The sequence below is a fragment of the Oncorhynchus clarkii genome, chromosome 2 (assembly GCF_045791955.1).
Source record: "Oncorhynchus clarkii lewisi isolate Uvic-CL-2024 chromosome 2, UVic_Ocla_1.0, whole genome shotgun sequence".
Lineage (NCBI taxonomy): Eukaryota > Metazoa > Chordata > Actinopteri > Salmoniformes > Salmonidae > Oncorhynchus > Oncorhynchus clarkii.
In genome coordinates this window covers 2,067,753-2,089,492 of record NC_092148.1, presented here as the reverse complement: position 1 = coordinate 2,089,492, position 21,740 = coordinate 2,067,753, and the positions used below count along the sequence as shown (strand labels likewise).

General features: G+C 42.3%; 1 protein-coding gene across 1 annotated transcript in view; it reads right to left on the bottom strand.

Moving 5' to 3' along the window:
• The window catches only part of LOC139419375 (F-actin-uncapping protein LRRC16A-like), a 211,833-nt gene that overhangs the window by 75,770 nt on the left and 114,323 nt on the right, over positions 1 to 21,740 (bottom strand). Inside the window, exons 11-15 of the mRNA XM_071169322.1 lie at positions 21,721 to 21,740; positions 14,743 to 14,829; positions 6,950 to 7,053; positions 4,014 to 4,091; positions 1,557 to 1,633 (exon numbers count right to left, since the gene is read on the bottom strand). The exon at positions 21,721 to 21,740 is cut by the window's right edge and continues 75 nt beyond it. Coding sequence (XP_071025423.1) covers positions 1,557 to 1,633; positions 4,014 to 4,091; positions 6,950 to 7,053; positions 14,743 to 14,829; positions 21,721 to 21,740 — 366 coding nt within the window. The remainder of the gene's footprint in view (positions 1 to 1,556; positions 1,634 to 4,013; positions 4,092 to 6,949; positions 7,054 to 14,742; positions 14,830 to 21,720) is intronic.

Genomic DNA, 21,740 nt, shown 5'->3' with positions numbered 1-21,740 from the left:
TAGTGTTCCATATTGTTCTAGTGTTCCATATTGTTATAGTGTTCCATATTGTTCTAGTGTTCCATATTGTTATAGTGTTCCATATTGTTCTAGTGTTCCATATTGTTATAGTGTTCCATATTGTTATAGTGTTCCATATTGTTCTAGTGTTCCATATTGTTATAGTGTTCCATATTGTTATAGTGTTCCATAGTGTTATATTGTTATATAGTTTTATTTGTATACTTTTTAAAAGAATGTCTTCGGTGGGCTAATTGGCTTCACCCAGAATAAGTATAAAAACGTTGCCATTCTGAAGAGGTTTATTCTTCCTGTTAGATTTATGGGAATATTGTTCCATTTAATTAGGTCTGCTTTCATATTGTTTAGTAAAGGGATAAAGTTATCTTTATAAATGTGTTGTTTGTTGTCACTTATTAAGCATCCTAAGTGTTTGATATTTTTTGTAGTCTACTTAAAAGATTGCAGTTTTTTTCCCACGTACATTTTATATCCTAAGATTTTAGAGTATTCTGAAAATATTTTTAGCAGGGGAGGGGGGGGGCATTGAGTTTTCAATATTGATCAGGTATATCAGGAGATTGTCTGCAAATAAGTTTAGTTTATACTAATGTTTACCAATACTGATGATACCTGCTACGTTTGCGTCCTGTCTAATTCTTTCTGCAAGCGGTTCAATTGCCAGTGCAAACAGGAGGGGGGAGAGAGAACATCCTTGTCTTGTGCCCCATTCTAAAGCAATTTCATCATTTTTATAAAAATGCATTATTTCATCTGGAAAGTTGAAAGCTTCCAAAGTTTTGAAGCGAATAGCCAATTCAAGATGGTCGAAAGCCTTTTCGGCATTGACATTGAATAAATCTATATCTTTTTTCATATTGTATTGTACTGAAACATGTTCTTGTATTTGTTTATGAGTATTTTTCAAAAATAAATGTTTGATTGATAAGTATCTAGTCTGGTAAAACTTTTCCCATTCTATTGCTTTACCACTTTTAAGAATCAATTGTTTATATTAATCTAATTATCCAGGGTCAATCGTGGTTGGGAACATTTAAAGTTTAGTTTTGTGTTGTTGTTTCTACAGTAATTGCCTCTCTGGGAATTGAATTGATATTATTAAAACAGAAAATTAAATCATATAAAACATTTTTTTTTTAAATTTGACCTTTATTTAACCAGGTAGGCTAGTTGAGAAAAGTTCTCATCAGACAGCTTCTCTAATTAACAGCTATCAATCCTCCTGAGTTCGGACACATTGATAAATGACAACCACCCACAGACCAGCTAAATATTAATATATTCATATTTAAATACATTACAATCTGAATACAGCTGCAAAGCCACAACATGGGGTCTTTGGTGGCAGCCATACAAGAACTAACACTTTGTGACCAACTGGGCCATGTGTGGAGATCAAATGAATGAGCTACATGAGATAATGCTAGGACTAAAAGAGATGTATTATGATAAGATGAGATGACCCCATGGCTGAGGCAGAGGGTCTGTGGTACTCTACTGCTGGTTGTTATATTATGGGATGTCGTGGGTCTCACCTATGTGCAAATACACTCTTGGACATGTTGAGGACAGAGAGGTTCTGGACGGAGCCCCTCAGGAGAGCAGAACACACCTGGAATACAGAGGAATTGGTTAGAACAGTTATTAGCATTAGCTATTAGCATTAACAGACCTATAATACAGAGGAGTGGATTAGCACAGATACCAGCTTTAGCCAATAGCATTAGCCATTAGCATTAAGACACCTATAATACAGAGGAGTGGTTTAGCACAGATACCAGCTTTAGCCAATAGCCATTAGCCATTAGCATTAACACACCTACAATACTACGGAGTGGATTAGCACAGATACCAGCTTTAGCCATTAGCATTAACACACCTATAATACAGAGGAGTGGATTAGCACAGATAGCAGCTTTAGCCATTAGCCATTAGCCATTAACACAACTATAATACAGAGGAGTGGATTAGCACAGATACCAGCTTTAGCCATTAGCCATTAGCATTAACAGACCTATAATACAGAGGAGTGGATTAGCACAGATAGCAGCTTTAGCCATTAGCCATTAGCCATTAACACACGGAGGGACTTGGATGAAATGACTGAATGACATGTATGTGTACATTTATTTTGCAATGCTCACGCACGCAACGTGGCCAGTTGGGTCAGCATGTTAGTCTATCCTGTTTGATACAACACCATCTGGCCATTGGACATGGTGGTTCATGGGAGTGGTTACAATGTATCACTGATCAAACGTTCTGGTAAGGCCCATTGGACATGGTGGTTCATGGGAGTGGTTACAATGTATCACTGATCAAACGTTCTGGTAAGGCCCATTGGACATGGTGGTTCATGGGAGTGGTTACAATGTATCACTGATCAAACGTTCTGGTAAGGCCCATTGGACATGGTGGTTCTGGTAAGGCCCATGGGACATGGTGGTTCATGGGAGAGGTTACAATGTATCACTGATCAAACGTTCTGGTAAGGCCCATTGGACATGGTGGTTCATGGGAGTGGTTACAATGTATCACTGATCAAACGTTCTGGTAAGGCCCATTGGACATGGTGGTTCATGGGAGTGGTTACAATGTATCACTGATCAAACGTTCTGGTAAGGCCCGTGGCTTTGGAGCAAACCAGTTAAAAAAACATTTAAACGAAGTTGGGATCCTTAATGTTCAGAAAAATCCATAACCAAATGTTTTATCTCCCCCCCACACATAATTAAAATCAGTGCCGTTAGCACAAAACATAATTTTCCATGTTACAGTCTAACTACAATATATGGCTATAAAACCAGAGAGGAAGAGGCGAACTTTAGGGTAACTTTAGGGTAACTTTAGGGTTACTTTAGGGTAACTTTAGGGTAACTTTAGGTAACTTTAGGGTAACTTTAGGGTAACTTTAGGGTTACTTTAGGGTTACTTTAGGGTTACTTTCGGGTTACTTTCGGGTTACTTTCGGGTTACTTTCGGGTTACTTTAGGGTAACTTTAGGGTAACTTTAGGGTAACTTTAGGTGACTTTAGGGTAACTTTAGGGTAACTTTAGGGTAACTTTAGGGTAACTTTAGGTGACTTTGCAGGGTAACTTTAGGGTAACTTTAGGGTAACTTTAGGTAACTTTAGGGTAACTTTAGGTAACTTTAGGGTAACTTTAGGTAACTTTAGGTAACTTTAGGTAACTTTAGGGTTACTTTAGGGTTACTTTAGGTAACTTTAGGGTAACTTTAGGGTAACTTTAGGGTTACTTTAGGGTTACTTTAGGGTTACTTTAGGTAACTTTAGGTAACTTTAGGGTTACTTTAGGTAACTTTAGGGTAACTTTAGGGTAACTTTAGGGTTACTTTAGGTGACTTTGCAGGGCAACACAGTTCATACTTAGTGAGACACAGATTACCAGATAAATGCACATTGTTCTGCCTGCCCCTCCTCTCCCTCCCTCCCTCTGAGTGGGCGGTGGTGTTTTTGTCTCCTCATATGAAACTACAGTAGGCTGTATCGATGAGTCTATTCAGATATCCTGGTACGTCGCTCCTCGGAAACACCTTGGTTACGGCCTGTTTGTTTTGTCTTTTAGGGTAGGCGACACTACGGCTATTTAAACGCCGACACGAAACCTTCTCTGGAGACATGAACGCCATTTCACTTGTCTGTAAAGTAATGCCGCTTCTGAAGCGGGATTAAAATCCATCACTAGGCGACCGGACCTGTCAATCAACCTGCCTGTTGCCTGCGCGCAGACCACTGTCGCCTAAAAAAGTAGTTTAAACTTTGTTAAATATTGCCACTTACCAAGACATTGAAAACACTTCTAACACACACACACACACACACACACACACACACACACACACACACACACACACACACACACACACACACACACACACACACACACACACACACACACACACACACACACCCATCACACACACACACACACACACACACAGGAAATGCACACCAGACTATTGTCTCACTCACCAGGTCCAGAGAGCAGTCTGTGTTGGACAGGTCCAGAGTCGTCAGGCTGTTGGGTTGGCCCAGGAAATGGTAGAAATGCTGGTAGAAAAATGGAGGAAAAAAACACGTTTTAGCAACAAGACAGTCTGGATGGACAAATGATGGCCTGATGCTGTCTATAGGTAACATGGTGATACTGTCTGGATAAATGATGGCCTGATGCTGTCTATAGGTAACAGGTAATACTGTCTGGATAAATGATGGCCTGATGCTGTCTATAGGTAACAGGTGATACTGTCTGGATGGATAAATAATGGCCTGATGCTGTCTATAGGTAACAGGGTGATACTGTCTGGATAAATGATGGCCTGATGCTGTCTATAGGTAACAGGTGATACTGTCTTGATAAATGATGGTCTAAAGGTAACAGGTAATACTGTCTGGATAAATGATGGCCTGATGCTGTCTATAGGTAACAGGTGATACTGTCTGGATGGATAAATAATGGCCTGATGCTGTCTATAGGTAACAGGGTAATACTGTCTGGATAAATGATGGCCTGATGCTGTCTATAGGTAACAGGTGATACTGTCTTGATAAATGATGGTCTAAAGGTAACAGGTAATACTGTCTGGAAAAATGATGGCCTGATGCTGTCTATAGGTAACAGGTAATACTGTCTGGATAAATGATGGTCTATAGGTAACAGGTAATACTGTCTGGATAAATGATGGTGATGCTGTCTATAGGTAACAGGTAATACTGTCTGGATAAATGATGGCCTGATGCTGTCTATAGGTAACAGGTGATACTGTCTGGATAAATGATGGTCTATAGGTAACAGGGTGGTACTGTCTGGATAAATGATGGTCTGATGCTGTCTATAGGTAACAGGTAATACTGTCTGGATAAATGATGGTCTATTGGTAACAGGTAATACTGTCTGGATAAATGATGGTCTGATGCTGTCTATAGGTAACAGGTAATACTGTCTGAATGGATAAATGATGGTCTATAGGTAACAGGTAATACTGTCTGGATAAATGATGGCCTGATGCTGTCTATAGGTAACAGGTAATACTGTCTGGATAAATGATGGTCTATAGGTAACAGGTAATACTGTCTGGTTAAATGATGGTCTGATACTGTCTATAGGTAACAGGTGATACTGTCTGGATAAATGATGGTCTATAGGTAACAGGTAATACTGTCTGGATAAATGATGGTGATGCTGTCTATAGGTAACAGGTAATACTGTCTGGATAAATGATGGCCTGATGCTGTCTATAGGTAACAGGTGATACTGTCTGGATGGATAAATAATGGCCTGATGCTGTCTATAGGTAACAGGTAATACTGTCTGGAAAAATGATGGCCTGATGCTGTCTATAGGTAACAGGTAATACTGTCTGGAAAAATGATGGCCTGATGCTGTCTATAGGTAACAGGTAATACTGTCTGGATAAATGATGGTCTATAGGTAACAGGTAATACTGTCTGGATAAATTATGGTGATGCTGTCTATAGGTAACAGGTAATACTGTCTGGATAAATGATGGCCTGATGCTGTCTATAGGTAACAGGCGGTACTGTCTGGATAAATGATGGTCTGATGCTGTCTATAGGTAACAGGTAATACTGTCTGAATGGATAAATGATGGTCTATAGGTAACAGGTAATACTGTCTGGATAAATGATGGCCTGATGCTGTCTATAGGTAACAGGTAATACTGTCTGAATGGATAAATGATGGTCTATAGGTAACAGGTAATACTGTCTGGTTAAATGATGGTCTGATACTGTCTATAGGTAACAGGTGATACTGTCTGGATAAATGATGGTCTGATGCTCTCTATAGGTAACAGGTGATACTGTCTGGATAAATGATGGCCTGATGCTGTCTATAGGTAACAGGTAATACTGTCTGAATAAATGATGGTCTATAGGTAACAGGTGATACTGTCTGGATAAATGATGGCCTGATGCTGTCTATAGGTAACAGGTAATACTCTCTGGATAAATGATGGTCTATAGGTAACAGGTGATACTGTCTGGATAAATGATGGTCTATAGGTAACAGGGTGATACTGTCTGGATAAATGATGGCCTGATGCTGTCTATAGGTAACAGGTGATACTGTCTGGATAAATGATGGCCTGATGCTGTCTATAGGTAACAGGTAATACTGTCTGGATAAATTATGGCCTGATGCTGTCTATAGGTAACAGGTAATAATGCTTCCTGCCAACGTATAGTTATTTCTCTGAAGGCCATTGTATCTCTTGTCAGGGGTTGTCATGGGTGACCCTTCAAGATTGTGATCAACAGCTATACTGAGAGCACTGAGGTCATCAGATGTGTGTGTGTGTGTGTATGTGTGTGTGGTGTGTGTGTGTGTGTGTGTGTGTATGGGCATGCGTTCCCATGGGAACCCCTGAACAAAGCTACATCAGGCCTGACGGTCTCAGAAAGTGAAGGCTTCTAATCCATCACCCTTTAAGCCAATCAGAAGGACTTGTCCTCTGACATCAACCTTCCCATCAGTCTCTAGTAGCTCACAGTGTGTCAAGATCTACAAGGTGATCCTACAGAGTCAGATGACTGATTTAAACCCAGCTGACTACAGCCTCGCCACAGAGACACAGGCATCAACACTGAGCTGGGTAGAGAGACTAGCGAACACAATCGATGTGGTATGATTGATGCTAGATGTCAGTGTGATTTGGACTGCGGTTGTGTGCGTCTCCCTGGCTCGGAGGAGGGGGAGAAGTCGCAATAGGACTCTGTGTGTGAAGACTAGACGACCTGGTTCCGCTGGATCTCTCCCGTCTTCAGTTAAGTCTTGTTTCAATATCTGTGCAAATGAACAAAACGTCCCTTTCTCCTCTCAACTCTACCCATTATGACTCTGTTATTAAGGAAGTGACCAAGACAGATGTGACCATGTCGCCACCTACCGGGATGTCGTCTGCCCGCAGTAAGTTCCCTGAGAGGTCCAGGTGACTGAGCGTGCTGGGGATGGACTGGTTGGCACTCAGTGACTGGGCAAGGCTGTTCACCCCTGGGACAACACACAGAGGGGTAGAGGATGGTTAGAGACAGAGAGGTAATGTACAGTAATACAGGCCTGTTCCCCCCTGGAACAACACACAGAGGGGTAGAGGATGGTTGGAGACAGAGAGGTAATGTATAGGTAACAGGTAATACCTGTTATTATTACAGGCCTGTTCCCCCCTGGAAAAATACACAGAGGGGTAGAGGATGGTTAGAGACAGAGAGATAATGTACAGTAAGTAATACAGGCCTGGGTACAGAGAACAGGTTAGAGGATGGTTAGAGACAGAGAGATAATGTACAGTAATACAGGCCTGTTCCCCCCTGGGAACAGAGAACAGGTTAGAGGATGGTTAGAGACAGAGAGATAATGTACAGTAATACAGGCCTGGGTACAGAGAACAGGTTAGAGGATGGTTAGAGACAGAGAGATAATGTACAGTAATACAGGCCTGTTCCCCCCTGGGAACAGAGAACAGGCTAGAGCACATATGTCAGAGTCAAGGCCCGCGGGCCACATCCGGCCCGCAAGAAGGTTTTTTACGGCCCCTGGGATGATCTTGATTTATTATTAGAACCGGCCCGCAGCAAGCCGGCAGCCCGCAGATCTTTTACACGCACCAATACTACATTTCCCACAATGCAAAGGTGACGCACCGAGCAGTAGGCTGCTTCATTTCAATATTTATTGGCACAGCAGTCGTCAGCATCACAGTAAAATTAACTTTCAGATACCCATCAAAAATGGCAAAACGGAAGGTGGATACTGAGAACCGGGGGTTTCAAACAAGGTGGGAGTCGGAGTATATGTTCACGAAGGTAGCTGGAAAACCTGTGTGTCTTCTGTGTGGAGAAAGTGTGGCGGTACTGAAAGAGTATAATCTGAGACGACATTATGAAACGAAACACGCGGACAAAAACAAGAATATGGACATGGAACAAAGGCTACAAAAGGCAGAGGAATTAAAACGAGGCCTCAAATCTCGACAGGCTCTGTTCAAAAAAGCCAAATCACAAGGCCAGGCTGCTGTCAAGGCCAGTTTTATTTTGGCAGAAGAGATCGCTAAATCAGCCCGGCCATTTACGGAGGGGGATTTCATCAAAAACTGCATGATTAAAGTTTGTGACGAAGTTTGCCCAGAAAAAAGGCAACTCTTTTTAAATGTGAGTCTGAGCAGAAACACCATTGCCGAGAGAGTAGACCAGTTGTCCATCAATCTAAAAGAGCAGCTTGTGAAAAAGGGAAAAGATTTTATTGCATATTCCTTGGCTGTGGATGAGAGCACCGACATTTCTGACATTGCCCAGTTGTCAATTTTCATCCGCGGAGTGGACTCCAACCTAAGCGTGACAGAGGAGTTTTTGGCTTTACGTCCTATGCATGGCACAACTACGGGGCATGATTTGTTTGAAGAGGTGTCAAGATGTGTAAATGAGATGGAGCTGCCTTGGGAAAAACTCGTGGGTTTGACAACCGACGGAGCACCTGCGATGTGTGGACACAGGAGCGGACTGGTGGCGAAGATACGGGAAAAGATGCAAGAGGAAAACGCGACAGGTGAGCTGACAGCTTATCATTGTATCATACACCAGGAAGCGTTGTGCGGTAAAGCCTTGAAAATGGAGCATGTAATGAGCATCATCACGCGCACAGTTAACTTTATCAGAGCCAAAGGTTTGAATCACCGCCAGTTCAAGGCATTTCTGACGGAGTTAGAAACGGAGCATGGTGATTTGCCTTATCACACAGAGGTGCGATGGCTAAGCCAGGGAAAGGTGCTTCAAAGATGTTTCGAGCTTCGTGAGGAGATTTGTCTGTTCTTGGACAGCAAAGGGAAAGACACAACACAACTCCGAGACGAAATGTTTCTGTGTGAAATGGCTTTTCTGTGTGACATTACGAGTCATCTGAATGCAATAAACTTGCAGCTGCAGGGTCGGGATCGTGTCATCTCTGATATGTACAGTACAGTGAAGGCATTTAAAACCAAACTGACTCTGTGGGAGACGCAGATGCGGAAAGAAAATTTGAGCCACTTTCCCAGCTGCCAGACCATGAAAGAGAAGCTCTCTACCAGTGCGTTCCCGAGCACACAGTTGGCTGATAAAATAGGTATGCTTGCCGCTGACTTTCGACGCCGATTTGCTGACTTTGAAGCACAAAAAAGCAGGTTGGAACTGCTCGGTAACCCATTTGCTGTTGACGTGGAAAGCTCACCACCAAACCTCCAAATGGAGTTGATTGACCTCCAATGCAATGATGCACTGAGGGCAAAATATGCGGCAGTGGGTGCTGCGGAGTTCGCCCGTTTCCTCCCCGGCACAATGCCCCAGCTGCGCATCCAGGCTGCTCAAACGTTGTCTATGTTTGGCAGCACATACCTGTGTGAACAACTGTTTTCTTTGATGAACCTGAACAAAACATCACACAGAAGTCGACTTACTGCTGAACACCTCCACTCAATTCTGAGGATTTCTTCAGCTCAGAGCCTTACCCCGAACATTGATGAACTTGTGGAAAAGATGGGACACCACCAAGTATCACCCTCAACCTCAAACAAGTGAACATTACTGTGCAATCACATATTTAGAGTTTTTACTCAGTTCAAGTTTAAAAGTTAAAATTTAATATTTGTTTTCACTGCATGTTACTTCTCCTTAAACAAAGTGTTGTTTTTGATTAATAGATTTTTGCACTTTATTTTTTTGTATTTCAATCCAATTATATTTTAAAAATATTTCAGTTGAGTGGATGATAGAAAATTGCTATTATTGTTTTTTCTTTGAAGTAAATTTAGCCCACTTTTGCTAAAATAGAAAATATAGTCTACTGATGGTGCCTTGAATACCGGTTTCTTTCATTTAATGTTCATGTTATGGGGATATTTATATAAAGGAAATTTGTCTTTTGTGTCTGTTGAAAATTAAAGATTACTGACAGAGCCATAAGAAAATATTGCTTTATTTATCTGATCATATTGTAATATATTTGTTAGGTTTTCAGTAGGTTCAATTAGGTTCACTAGACTATATGCGTCATTTAAATTTTTTTCAATGAACATTCGAACAGTCCGGCCCTCGTCTTGTAGCTGATTTTTTTATTTGGCCCTCCGTCCATTTGACTTTGACACCCCTGGGCTAGAGGATGGTTAGAGACAGAGAGATAATGTACAGTAATATAGGCCTGTTCACCCCTGGGTACAGAGAAGGCCATTGAGTACCAGGTAACACAACCAGGTATCACCACCAGGTATCACCACCAGGTATCACCACCAGGTATCACCACCAGGTATCACCACCAGGTATCACCACCAGGTAACACCACTAGGTATCACCACCAGGTAACACAACCAGGTATCATCACCACCAGGTATCACCACCACCAGGTATCACCACCACCAGGTATCACCACCACCAGGTATCACCACCACCAGGTAACACCACCAGGTAACACCACCAGGTATCACCACCAGGTAACACAACCAGGTAACACAACAGGTAACACCACCAGGTATCACCACCAGGTATCACCACCAGGTAACACTACCAGGTAGCACTATCAGGTAACACCACCAGGTATCACCACCAGGTATCCCCACCAGGTATCACCACCAGGTATCACCACCAGGTAACACTACCAGGTAACACCACCAGGTATCACCACCAGGTATCACCACCAGGTAACACAGTGAAGACAATAGGAAGGTCAGCACATGGCCTGATTCTCAACCAGTCATATCTCACAGTGAAGAGCCACATATACTGTAGGACATGAGCATTGCCAGGGTTATTAGTGGCACAATGTCACATCAAACACAGATCTACCTGGCTATAGTGGGTTAGACAGCCTGTCAACAATTTACCTGGCTATAGAGGGTTAGACAGCCTGTCAACAATCTACCTGGCTATAGAGGGTCAGACAGCCTGTCAACAATCTACCTGGCTATAGAGGGTCAGACAGCCTGTCAACAATCTACCTGGCTATAGTGGGTTAGACAGCCTGTCAACAATCTACCTGGCTATAGAGTTAGACAGCCTGTCAACAATCTACCTGCCTATAGTGGGTTAGACAGACAGTGAGGGATCTCTCTGGCTATAGAGGGTTAGACAGACAGTGAGGGATCTCTCTTGCCCAGAATCAAACTCCCATAAGTCAGTGTGAACTCTGAGGAACTGGCCTCTCTCCTGGGAGAACCAATCAATAGACAGATAAATGCCAGGCCTTAGGGGGCATTCTGAAGCATGCCGAAAGTGGATCTATGGAACTCAATTCATTACAGGCCATGACAGAGAAAGAGAGAGAGAGAGAGAGACAGAGAGAGAGAGAGAGAGAGAGAGAGAGAGAGAGAGAGAGACAGAGAGAGAGAGAGAGAGAGAGGGGGGGGGGAGGAGGAGAGAGAGAGAGAGAGAGAGAGAGAGCAGTAACAGTGCTGTTCCATTAGACTCCCTCCCTCTGCAGTAACAGTGCTGTTCCAAGAGACTCCCTCCCTCTGCAGTAACAGTGCTGTTCCAAGAGACTCCCTCCCTCTGCAGTAACAGTGCTGTTCCTTTAGGCTCCCTCCCTCTGCAGTAACAGTGTCATTAATTAGGGCTATATTACTAACAACATGCTGGTTGGTGTGAACAGTTTAATCAGAGGTGTGAACAGAGGAACACTGAGTAATTGCTCTCCTATGATGATGCTCAACTAAGCAATAAGGCACGAGGGGGTGTGTCCTATATACCACGGCTAAGGGCTGTTCTTAAAGCACGACGCAACACGGAGTGCCTGGATACAGTCCTTATCCGTGGTATATTGACCATACACCACAAACCCCTGAGGTGCCTTATTGCTGTTATAAACTGGTTACCAACGTAGTTAGAGCAGGAAAAATACATGTTTTATTGTACCTGTGGTATACGGTCTGTTATAAACTGGGTGGTTCGAGCCCTGAATGCTGATTGGCTGACAGCCGTAGTGTATCAGACCGTATACCACAGGTACGACAAAACAGTTATTTTTACTGCTCTAATTATGTTGGTAACCAGTTTCTAACAGCAGTAAGGCACCTCAGGGGTTTATGATATATGGCCAATATACCACGACTAAGGGCTGTGCCTATGAAAAGCCCTAAGCTGTGGTATATTGGCCATTATTGCTTAAATATACCATGGCTTTCAGTCAATCAGCATACAGGGCTCGAACCACCCAGTTTATAATGTGCTTTAACCTTTGGTGAATACTTTGAACCTAACAACAATATAGACAACAATGTAAACAACAATATAAACAACAATATCGACAACAATGTAAACAACAATATAAACAACAATATAGACAACAATATAAACAATATAGACAACAATGTAAACAACATTATAGACAACAATATAAACAATATAGACAACAATATAGACAACAATATCAACAACAATATCAACAACAATATCAACAACAATATAAGTCATGCAGACCTGATTGTTCTCCTATATCTCTCATACATCAAAAAGAGAAATGATTTCACAGCAAGCAGCCCTGTGGATGTTAAACATTAGAGAGCAGCCCTGTGGATGTTAAACATTAGAGAGCAGCCCTGTGGATGTTAAACATCAGAGAACTGTCTGTGGATGTTAAACAGAGAGCAGCCCTGTGGATGTTAAACAGAGAGCAGCCCTGTGGATGTTAAACATTAGAGAGCAGCCCTGTGGATGTTAAACATCAGAGAACTGTCTGTGGATGTTAAACATCAGAGAGCAGCCCTGTGGATGTTAAACATCAGAGAACTGTCTGTGGATGTTAAACATCAGAGAGCAGCCCTGTGGATGTTAAACATTAGAGAGCAGCCCTGTGGATGTTAAACATTAGAGAGCAGCCCTGTGGATGTTAAACATCAGAGAACTGTCTGTGGATGTTAAACAGAGAGCAGCCCTGTGGATGTTAAACAGAGAGCAGCCCTGTGGATGTTAAACATTAGAGAATTGTCTGTGGATGTTAAACAGAGAGCAGCCCTGTGGATGTTAAACAGAGAGCAGCCCTGTGGATGTTAAACATTAGAGAATTGTCTGTGGATGTTAAACAGAGAGCAGCCCTGTGGATGTTAAACAGAGAGCAGCCCTGTGGATGTTAAACATTAGATAATTGTCTGTGGATGTTAAACATCAGAGAGCAGCCCTGTGGATGTTAAACATCAGAGAGCAGCCCTGTGGATGTTAAACATCAGAGAACTGTCTGTGGATGTTAAACATCAGAGAGCAGCCCTGTGGATGTTAAACATCAGAGAGCAGCCCTGTGGATGTTAAACATCAGAGAGCAGCCCTGTGGATGTTAAACATCAGAGAGCAGCCCTGTGGATGTTAAACAGAGAGCAGCCCTGTGGATGTTAAACTTCAGAGAGCAGCCCTGTGGATGTTAAACATCAGAGAGCAGCCCTGTGGATGTTAAACATCAGAGAGCAGCCCTGTGGATGTTAAACATCAGAGAACTGTCTGTGGATGTTAAACATCAGAGAACTGTCTGTGGATGTTAAACATCAGAGAGCAGCCCTGTGGATGTTAAACATCAGAGAACTGTCTGTGGATGTTAAACATCAGAGAGCAGCCCTGTGGATGTTAAACATCAGAGAGCAGCCCTGTGGATGTTAAACATCAGAGAGCAGCCCTGTGGATGTTAAACATCAGAGAACTGTCTGTGGATGTTAAACATCAGAGAACTGTCTGTGGATGTTAAACATCAGAGAACTGTCTGTGGATGTTAAACATCAGAGAACTGTCTGTGGATGTTAAACATCAGAGAACTGTCTGTGGATGTTAAACATCAGAGAACTGTCTGTGGATGTTAAACATCAGAGAACTGTCTGTGGATGTTAAACATCAGAGAACTGTCTGTGGATGTTAAACATCAGAGAACTGTCTGTGGATGTTAAACATCAGAGAACTGTCTGTGGATGTTAAACATCAGAGAACTGTCTGTGGATGTTAAACATCAGAGAGCAGCCCTGTGGATGTTAAACATCAGAGAGCAGCCCTGTGGATGTTAAACATCAGAGAACAGCCCTGTGGATGTTAAACATCAGAGAACTGTCTGTGGATGTTAAACATCAGAGAACTGTCTGTGGATGTTAAACATCAGAGAGCTGTCTGTGGATGTTAAACATCAGAGAACTGTCTGTGGATGTTAAACATCAGAGAGCAGCCCTGTGGATGTTAAACATCAGAGAACTGTCTGTGGATGTTAAACATCAGAGAACAGCCCTGTGGATGTTAAACATCAGAGAACTGTCTGTGGATGTTAAACATCAGAGAACTGTCTGTGGATGTTAAACATCAGAGAACTGTCTGTGGATGTTAAACATCAGAGAACTGTCTGTGGATGTTAAACATCAGAGAACAGCCCTGTGGATGTTAAACATCAGAGAACTGTCTGTGGATGTTAAACATCAGAGAACTGTCTGTGGATGTTAAACATCAGAGAACTGTCTGTGGATGTTAAACATCAGAGAACTGTCTGTGGATGTTAAACATCAGAGAACTGTCTGTGGATGTTAAACATCAGAGAACAGCCCTGTGGATGTTAAACATCAGAGAACTGTCTGTGGATGTTAAACATCAGAGAACTGTCTGTGGATGTTAAACAGAGAACTGTCTGTGGTTCATGGTAAGGAAGTTGAATATAGGTTTTCCATGCAAGTGTCAGAATGTGAGAAACTCCAGTCATTACCTTTGGGTGACAATGAGGTTTTGGAAAAGTTTAAATGCTTGAGTCCCTTCGGGAGTTTGGCGAACTGTGTTCCCAGGGAGGTGATTCCTGGAGAAAACAGCAGAATGGAAAACAACACTTAGTCATTTGGCAATACAAGAACCACGATATCAGACAGACTGGGGATTTCAATTCACTGCCTTCATTTTCCCTGACCTGCCGAGGGGAGCTACGCGGGAAAGAAACTACAGCTCTGTTCACACAGACACTCAGTGTTCATTCTAATGCAGGCCGCTTAGCGTTTGTGTAAAGACAGATTGTACAACTCCACTGTCTCTTGACGACACATGTTACATGAGGACAAATTTTGCTCGTAAATCTGAGAGACGCAGGATATTTTAGCGTCTCTTTAATTGATGTGAGTTGAAAAGACACCACCCGTCTAGAGGTGATGAAATGTTTACCCTGCTCTCATAGTTCAGAGGGAAAGACACCACCCGTCTAGAGGTGATGAAATGTTTACCCTGCTCTCATAGTTCAGAGGGAAAGACACCACCCGTCTAGAGGTGATGAAATGTTTATTAACCTGCTCTCATAGTTCAGAGGGAAAGACACCACCGGTCTAGAGGTGATGAAATGTTTACCCTGCTCTCATAGTTCAGAGGGAAAGACACCACCCGTCTAGAGGTGATGAAATGTTTATTAACCTGCTCTCATAGTTCAGAGGGAAAGACACCACCCATCTAGAGGTGATGAAATGTTTACCCTGCTCTCATAGTTCAGAGGGAAAGACACCACACGTAAAGAGGTGATGAAATGTTTACCCTGCTCTCATAGTTCAGAGGGAAAGACACCACCCGTCTAGAGGTGATGAAATGTTTACCCTGCTCTCATAGTTCAGAGGGAAAGACACCACCCGTCTAGAGGTGATGAAATGTTTACCCTGCTCTCATAGTTCAGAGGGAAAGACACCACCCGTCTAGAGATGATGAAATGTTTATTACCCTGCTCTCATAGTTCAGAGGGAAAGACACCACCCGTCTAGAGGTGATGAAATGTTTACCCTGCTCTCATAGTTCAGAGGGAAAGACACCACCCGTCTAGAGATGATGTAATGTTTATTAACCTGCTCTCATAGTTCAGAGGGAAAGACACCACCCGTCTAGAGGTGATGAAATGTTTATTAACCTGCTCTCATAGTTCAGAGGGAAAGACACCACCCGTCTAGAGATGATGAAATGTCTATTAACCTGCTCTCATAGTTCAGAGGGAAAGACACCACCCGTCTAGAGGTGATGAAATGTTTACCCTGCTCTCATAGTTCAGAGGGAAAGACACCACCCGTCTAGAGGTGATGAAATGTTTACCCTGCTCTCATAGTTCAGAGGGAAAGTCACCACCCGTCTAGAGGTGATGAAATGTTTACCCTGCTCTCATAGTTCAGAGGGAAACATTCCAAGAGTTCTATTCTATTCCAGAACATTCTGTTAACTCTTCTTCTCTATACTTGGACAACACAACAACACAGAGAGTCACAGACACTATCATCAACGACAGGGAAATGCTTTCAAATTCATTAGATATTTTCAATGGAATGAGACAGCTAGATGACAAAACACTCACTAAATCACCAGATTCAAATTCATTAGATATTCTCAATGGAATGAGACAGCTAGATGACAAAACACTCACTAAATCACCAGCTTCAAATTCATTAGATATTCTCAATGGAATGAGACAGCTAGATGACAAAACACTCACTAAATCACCAGATTCAAATTCACAATAATCTGAAAGAGTTTAAGAGTTTAATATTTGATCAAGGGCAAAGGGATTCCAATTTAATTAGATTTAGAGGGTTATTCTAGTAGTCAGAAGCAGCTCTCTCTGCTGAGTGATATATTTAGAGGGTTATTCTAGTAGTCAGAAGCAGCTCTCTGCTGAGTGATAGATTTAGAGGGGTTATTCTAGTACTCAGAAGCAGCTCTCTCTGCTAAGTAATACATTTAGAGGGTTATTCTAGTAGTCAGAAGCAGCTCTCTCTGCTGAGTGATAGATTTAGAGGGGTTATTCTAGTAGTCAGAAGCAGCTCTCTGCTGAGTGATAGATTTAGAGGGTTATTCTAGTAGTCAGAAGCAGCTCTCTGCTGAGTTATAGATTTAGAGGGTTATTCTAGTAGTCAGAAGCAGCTCTCTGCTGAGTTATAGATTTAGAGGGTTATTCTAGTAGTCAGAAGCAGCTCTCTCTGCTGAGTTATAGATTTAGAGGGTTATTCTAGTAGTCAGAAGCAGCTCTCTGCTGAGTGATAGATTTAGAGGGTTATTCTAGTAGTCAGAAGCAGCTCTCTCTGCTGAGTGATAGATTTAGAGGGTTATTCTAGTAGTCAGAAGCAGCTCTCTGCTGAGTGATAGATTTAGAGGGTTATTCTAGTAGTCAGAAGCAGCTCTCTGCCGAGTTATAGATTTAGAGGGTTATTCTAGTAGTCAGAAGCAGCTCTCTGCTGAGTGATAGATTTAGAGGGGTTATTCTAGTAGTCAGAAGCAGCTCTCTGCTGAGTTATAGATTTAGAGGGTTATTCTAGTAGTCAGAAGCAGCTCTCTGCTGAGTTATAGATTTAGAGGGTTATTCTAGTAGTCAGAAGCAGCTCTCTGCTGAGTTATAGATTTAGAGGGTTATTCTAGTAGTCAGAAGCAGCTCTCTGCTGAGTGATAGATTTAGAGGGTTATTCTAGTAGTCAGAAGCAGCTCTCTGCTAAGTAATACATTTAGAGGGTTATTCTAGTAGTCAGAAGCAGCTCTCTGCTGAGTGATAGATTTAGAGGGTTATTCTAGTAGTCAGAAGCAGCTCTCTGCTGAGTGATAGATTTAGAGGGTTATTCTAGTAGTCAGAAGCAGCTCTCTGCTGAGTGATAGATTTAGAGGGGTTATTCTAGTACTCAGAAGCAGCTCTCTGCTGAGTGATAGATTTAGAAGGGTTATTCTAGTAGTCAGAAGCAGCTCTCTCTGCTGAGTGATAGATTTAGAGGGGTTATTCTAGTAGTCAGAAGCAGCTCTCTGCTGAGGGAAAGTGAGTGAGATTGAGCTCTGAAATGAAATGGTGGTCCTTCATGTCCAGTGACTCTGTAGTGAGCTGTATTACAGTGTTGAGCCATAGAGACAGGACCAAACAAACTACCTGAAGAAAAAGGAAACGGTATCTAGGTGATCTGAAATACTTTAGATTCAGAGGGGCTATAGTAGTACTCATATATACACTACGGGTCAAACGTTTTAGAGTGGAGGGGCTATAGTAGTACTCATATATACACACTACCAGTCTAGCGTTTTAGAGTGGAGGGGCTATAGTAGTACTCATATATACACTACCGGTCTAGCGTTTTAGAGTGGAGGTGCTATAGTAGTACTCATATATACACTACCGGTCTAGCGTTTTAGAGTGGAGGGGCTATAGTAGTACTCATATATACACTACCGGTCTAACGTTTTAGAGTGGAGGGGCTATAGTAGTACTCATATATACACTACCGGTCTAACGTTTTAGAGTGGAGGGGCTATAGTAGTACTCATATATACACTACCGGTCTAGCGTTTTAGAGTGGAGGGGCTATAGTAGTACTCATATATACACTACCGGTCTAACGTTTTAGAGTGGAGGGGCTATAGTAGTACTCATATATACACTACCGGTCTAACGTTTTAGAGTGGAGGGGCTACAGTAGTACTCATATATACACTACCGGTCTAACGTTTCAGAGTGGAGGTGCTATAGTACTACTCATATATACACTACCGGTCTAACGTTTTAGAGTGGAGGGGCTATAGTAGTACTCATATATACACTACCGGTCTAGCGTTTTAGAGTGGAGGGGCTATAGTAGTACTCATATATACACTACCGGTCTAACGTTTTAGAGTGGAGGGGCTATAGTAGTACTCATATATACACTACCGGTCTAACGTTTTAGAGTGGAGGGGCTATAGTAGTACTCATATATACACTACCGGTCTAGCGTTTTAGAGTGGAGGGGCTATAGTAGTACTCATATATACACTACCGGTCTAGCGTTTTAGAGTGGAGGGGCTATAGTAGTACTCATATATACACTACCGGTCTAGCGTTTTAGAGTGGAGGGGCTATAGTAGTACTCATATATACACTACCGGTCTAACGTTTTAGAGTGGAGGGGCTATAGTAGTACTCATATATACACTACCGGTCTAGCGTTTTAGAGTGGAGGGGCTATAGTAGTACTCATATATACACTACCGGTCTAATGTTTTAGAGTGGAGGGGCTACAGTAGTACTCATATATACACTACCGGTCTAACGTTTTAGAGTGGAGGGGCTACAGTAGTACTCATATATACACTACCGGTCTAACGTTTTAGAGTGGAGGGGCTACAGTAGTACTCATATATACACTACCGGTCTAACGTTTTAGAGTGGAGGGGCTATAGTAGTACTCATATATACACTACCGGTCTAACGTTTTAGAGTGGAGGGGCTATAGTAGTACTCATATATACACTACCGGTCTAGCGTTTTAGAGTGGAGGGGCTATAGTAGTACTCATATATACACTACCGGTCTAGCGTTTTAGAGTGGAGGGGCTATAGTAGTACTCATATATACACTACCGGTCTAACGTTTTAGAGTGGAGGGGCTACAGTAGTACTCATATATACACTACCGGTCTAACGTTTCAGAGTGGAGGTGCTATAGTACTACTCATATATACACTACCGGTCTAACGTTTTAGAGTGGAGGGGCTATAGTAGTACTCATATATACACTACCGGTCTAGCGTTTTAGAGTGGAGGGGCTATAGTAGTACTCATATATACACTACCGGTCTAACGTTTTAGAGTGGAGGGGCTATAGTAGTACTCATATATACACTACCGGTCTAACGTTTTAGAGTGGAGGGGCTATAGTAGTACTCATATATACACTACCGGTCTAGCGTTTTAGAGTGGAGGGGCTACAGTAGTACTCATATATACACTACCGGTCTAACGTTTTAGAGTGGAGGGGCTACAGTAGTACTCATATATACACTACCGGTCTAACGTTTTAGAGTGGAGGGGCTATAGTAGTACTCATATATACACTACCGGTCTAATGTTTTAGAGTGGAGGGGCTACAGTAGTACTCATATATACACTACCGGTCTAACGTTTTAGAGTGGAGGGGCTACAGTAGTACTCATATATACACTACCGGTCTAACGTTTCAGAGTGGAGGTGCTATAGTACTACTCATATATACACTACCGGTCTAACGTTTTAGAGTGGAGGGGCTATAGTAGTACTCATATATACACTACCGGTCTAGCGTTTTAGAGTGGAGGGGCTATAGTAGTACTCATATATACACTACCGGTCTAATGTTTTAGAGTGGAGGGGCTACAGTAGTACTCATATATACACTACCGGTCTAACGTTTTAGAGTGGAGGGGCTACAGTAGTACTCATATATACACTACCGGTCTAACGTTTTAGAGTGGAGGGGCTATAGTAGTACTCATATATACACTACCGGTCTAATGTTTTAGAGTGGAGGGGCTACAGTAGTACTCATATATACACTACCGGTCTAACGTTTTAGAGTGGAGGGGCTACAGTAGTACTCATATATACACTACCGGTCTAACGTTTTAGAGTGGAGGGGCTACAGTAGTACTCATATATACACTACCGGTCTAACGTTTTAGAGTGGAGGGGCTATAGTAGTACTCATATATACACTACCGGTCTAACGTTTTAGAGTGGAGGGGCTATAGTAGTACTCATATATACACTACCGGTCTAGCGTTTTAGAGTGGAGGGGCTATAGTAGTACTCATATATACACTACCGGTCTAGCGTTTTAGAGTGGAGGGGCTATAGTAGTACTCATATATACACTACCGGTCTAATGTTTTAGAGTGGAGGGGCTACAGTAGTACTCATATATACACTACCGGTCTAACGTTTTAGAGTGGAGGGGCTACAGTAGTACTCATATATACACTACCGGTCTAACGTTTTAGAGTGGAGGGGCTACAGTAGTACTCATATATACACTACCGGTCTAACGTTTTAGAGTGGAGGGGCTATAGTAGTACTCATATATACACTACCGGTCTAACGTTTTAGAGTGGAGGGGCTACAGTAGTACTCATATATACACTACCGGTCTAGCGTTTTAGAGTGGAGGGGCTATAGTAGTACTTATATATACACTACCGGTCTAGCATTTTAGAGTGGAGGGGCTATAGTAGTACTCATATATACACTACCGGTTTAGCGTTTTAGAGTGGAGGGGCTACAGTAGTACTCATATATACACTACCGGTCTAGCGTTTTAGAGTGGAGGGGGCTACAGTAGTACTCATATATACACTACCGGTCTAGCGTTTTAGAGTGGAGGGGCTACAGTAGTACACATATATACACTACCGGTCTAGCGTTTTAGAGTGGAGGGGCTACAGTAGTACACATATATACACTACCGGTCTAGCGTTTTAGAGTGGAGGGGCTACAGTAGTACTCATATATACACTACCGGTCTAGCGTTTTAGAGTGGAGGGGCTACAGTAGTACTCATATATACACTACCGGTCTAGCGTTTTAGAGTGGAGGGGCTATAGTAGTACTCATATATACACTACCGGTCTAGCGTTTTAGAGTGGAGGGGCTACAGTAGTAGTGGGCAACGCTGTCATCAAGGCAAAGACTGGATACATTGAAGAATCTAAAATAGAATGTATGTTTAACACTGGTCTGGTTACTACATGATTCCATGTGTGTTATTTCATAGTGTTGATGTCTTCACTATTATTCTACAATGTAGAAAATAGTCAAAGAAAAAACAAAGAAAAACCCTTGAATGAGTAGGTGTGTCCAGACTTTTGACTGGTACTGTATATATTTTGTGTACATGTGTTTATTTGAAAAAAAAAGACCTAAGTCTCAGTATAAATGTATAATAAAATAGAGGAGGGCAGTAGAGTCATACCTCGATCCTCCAGTGGGTTA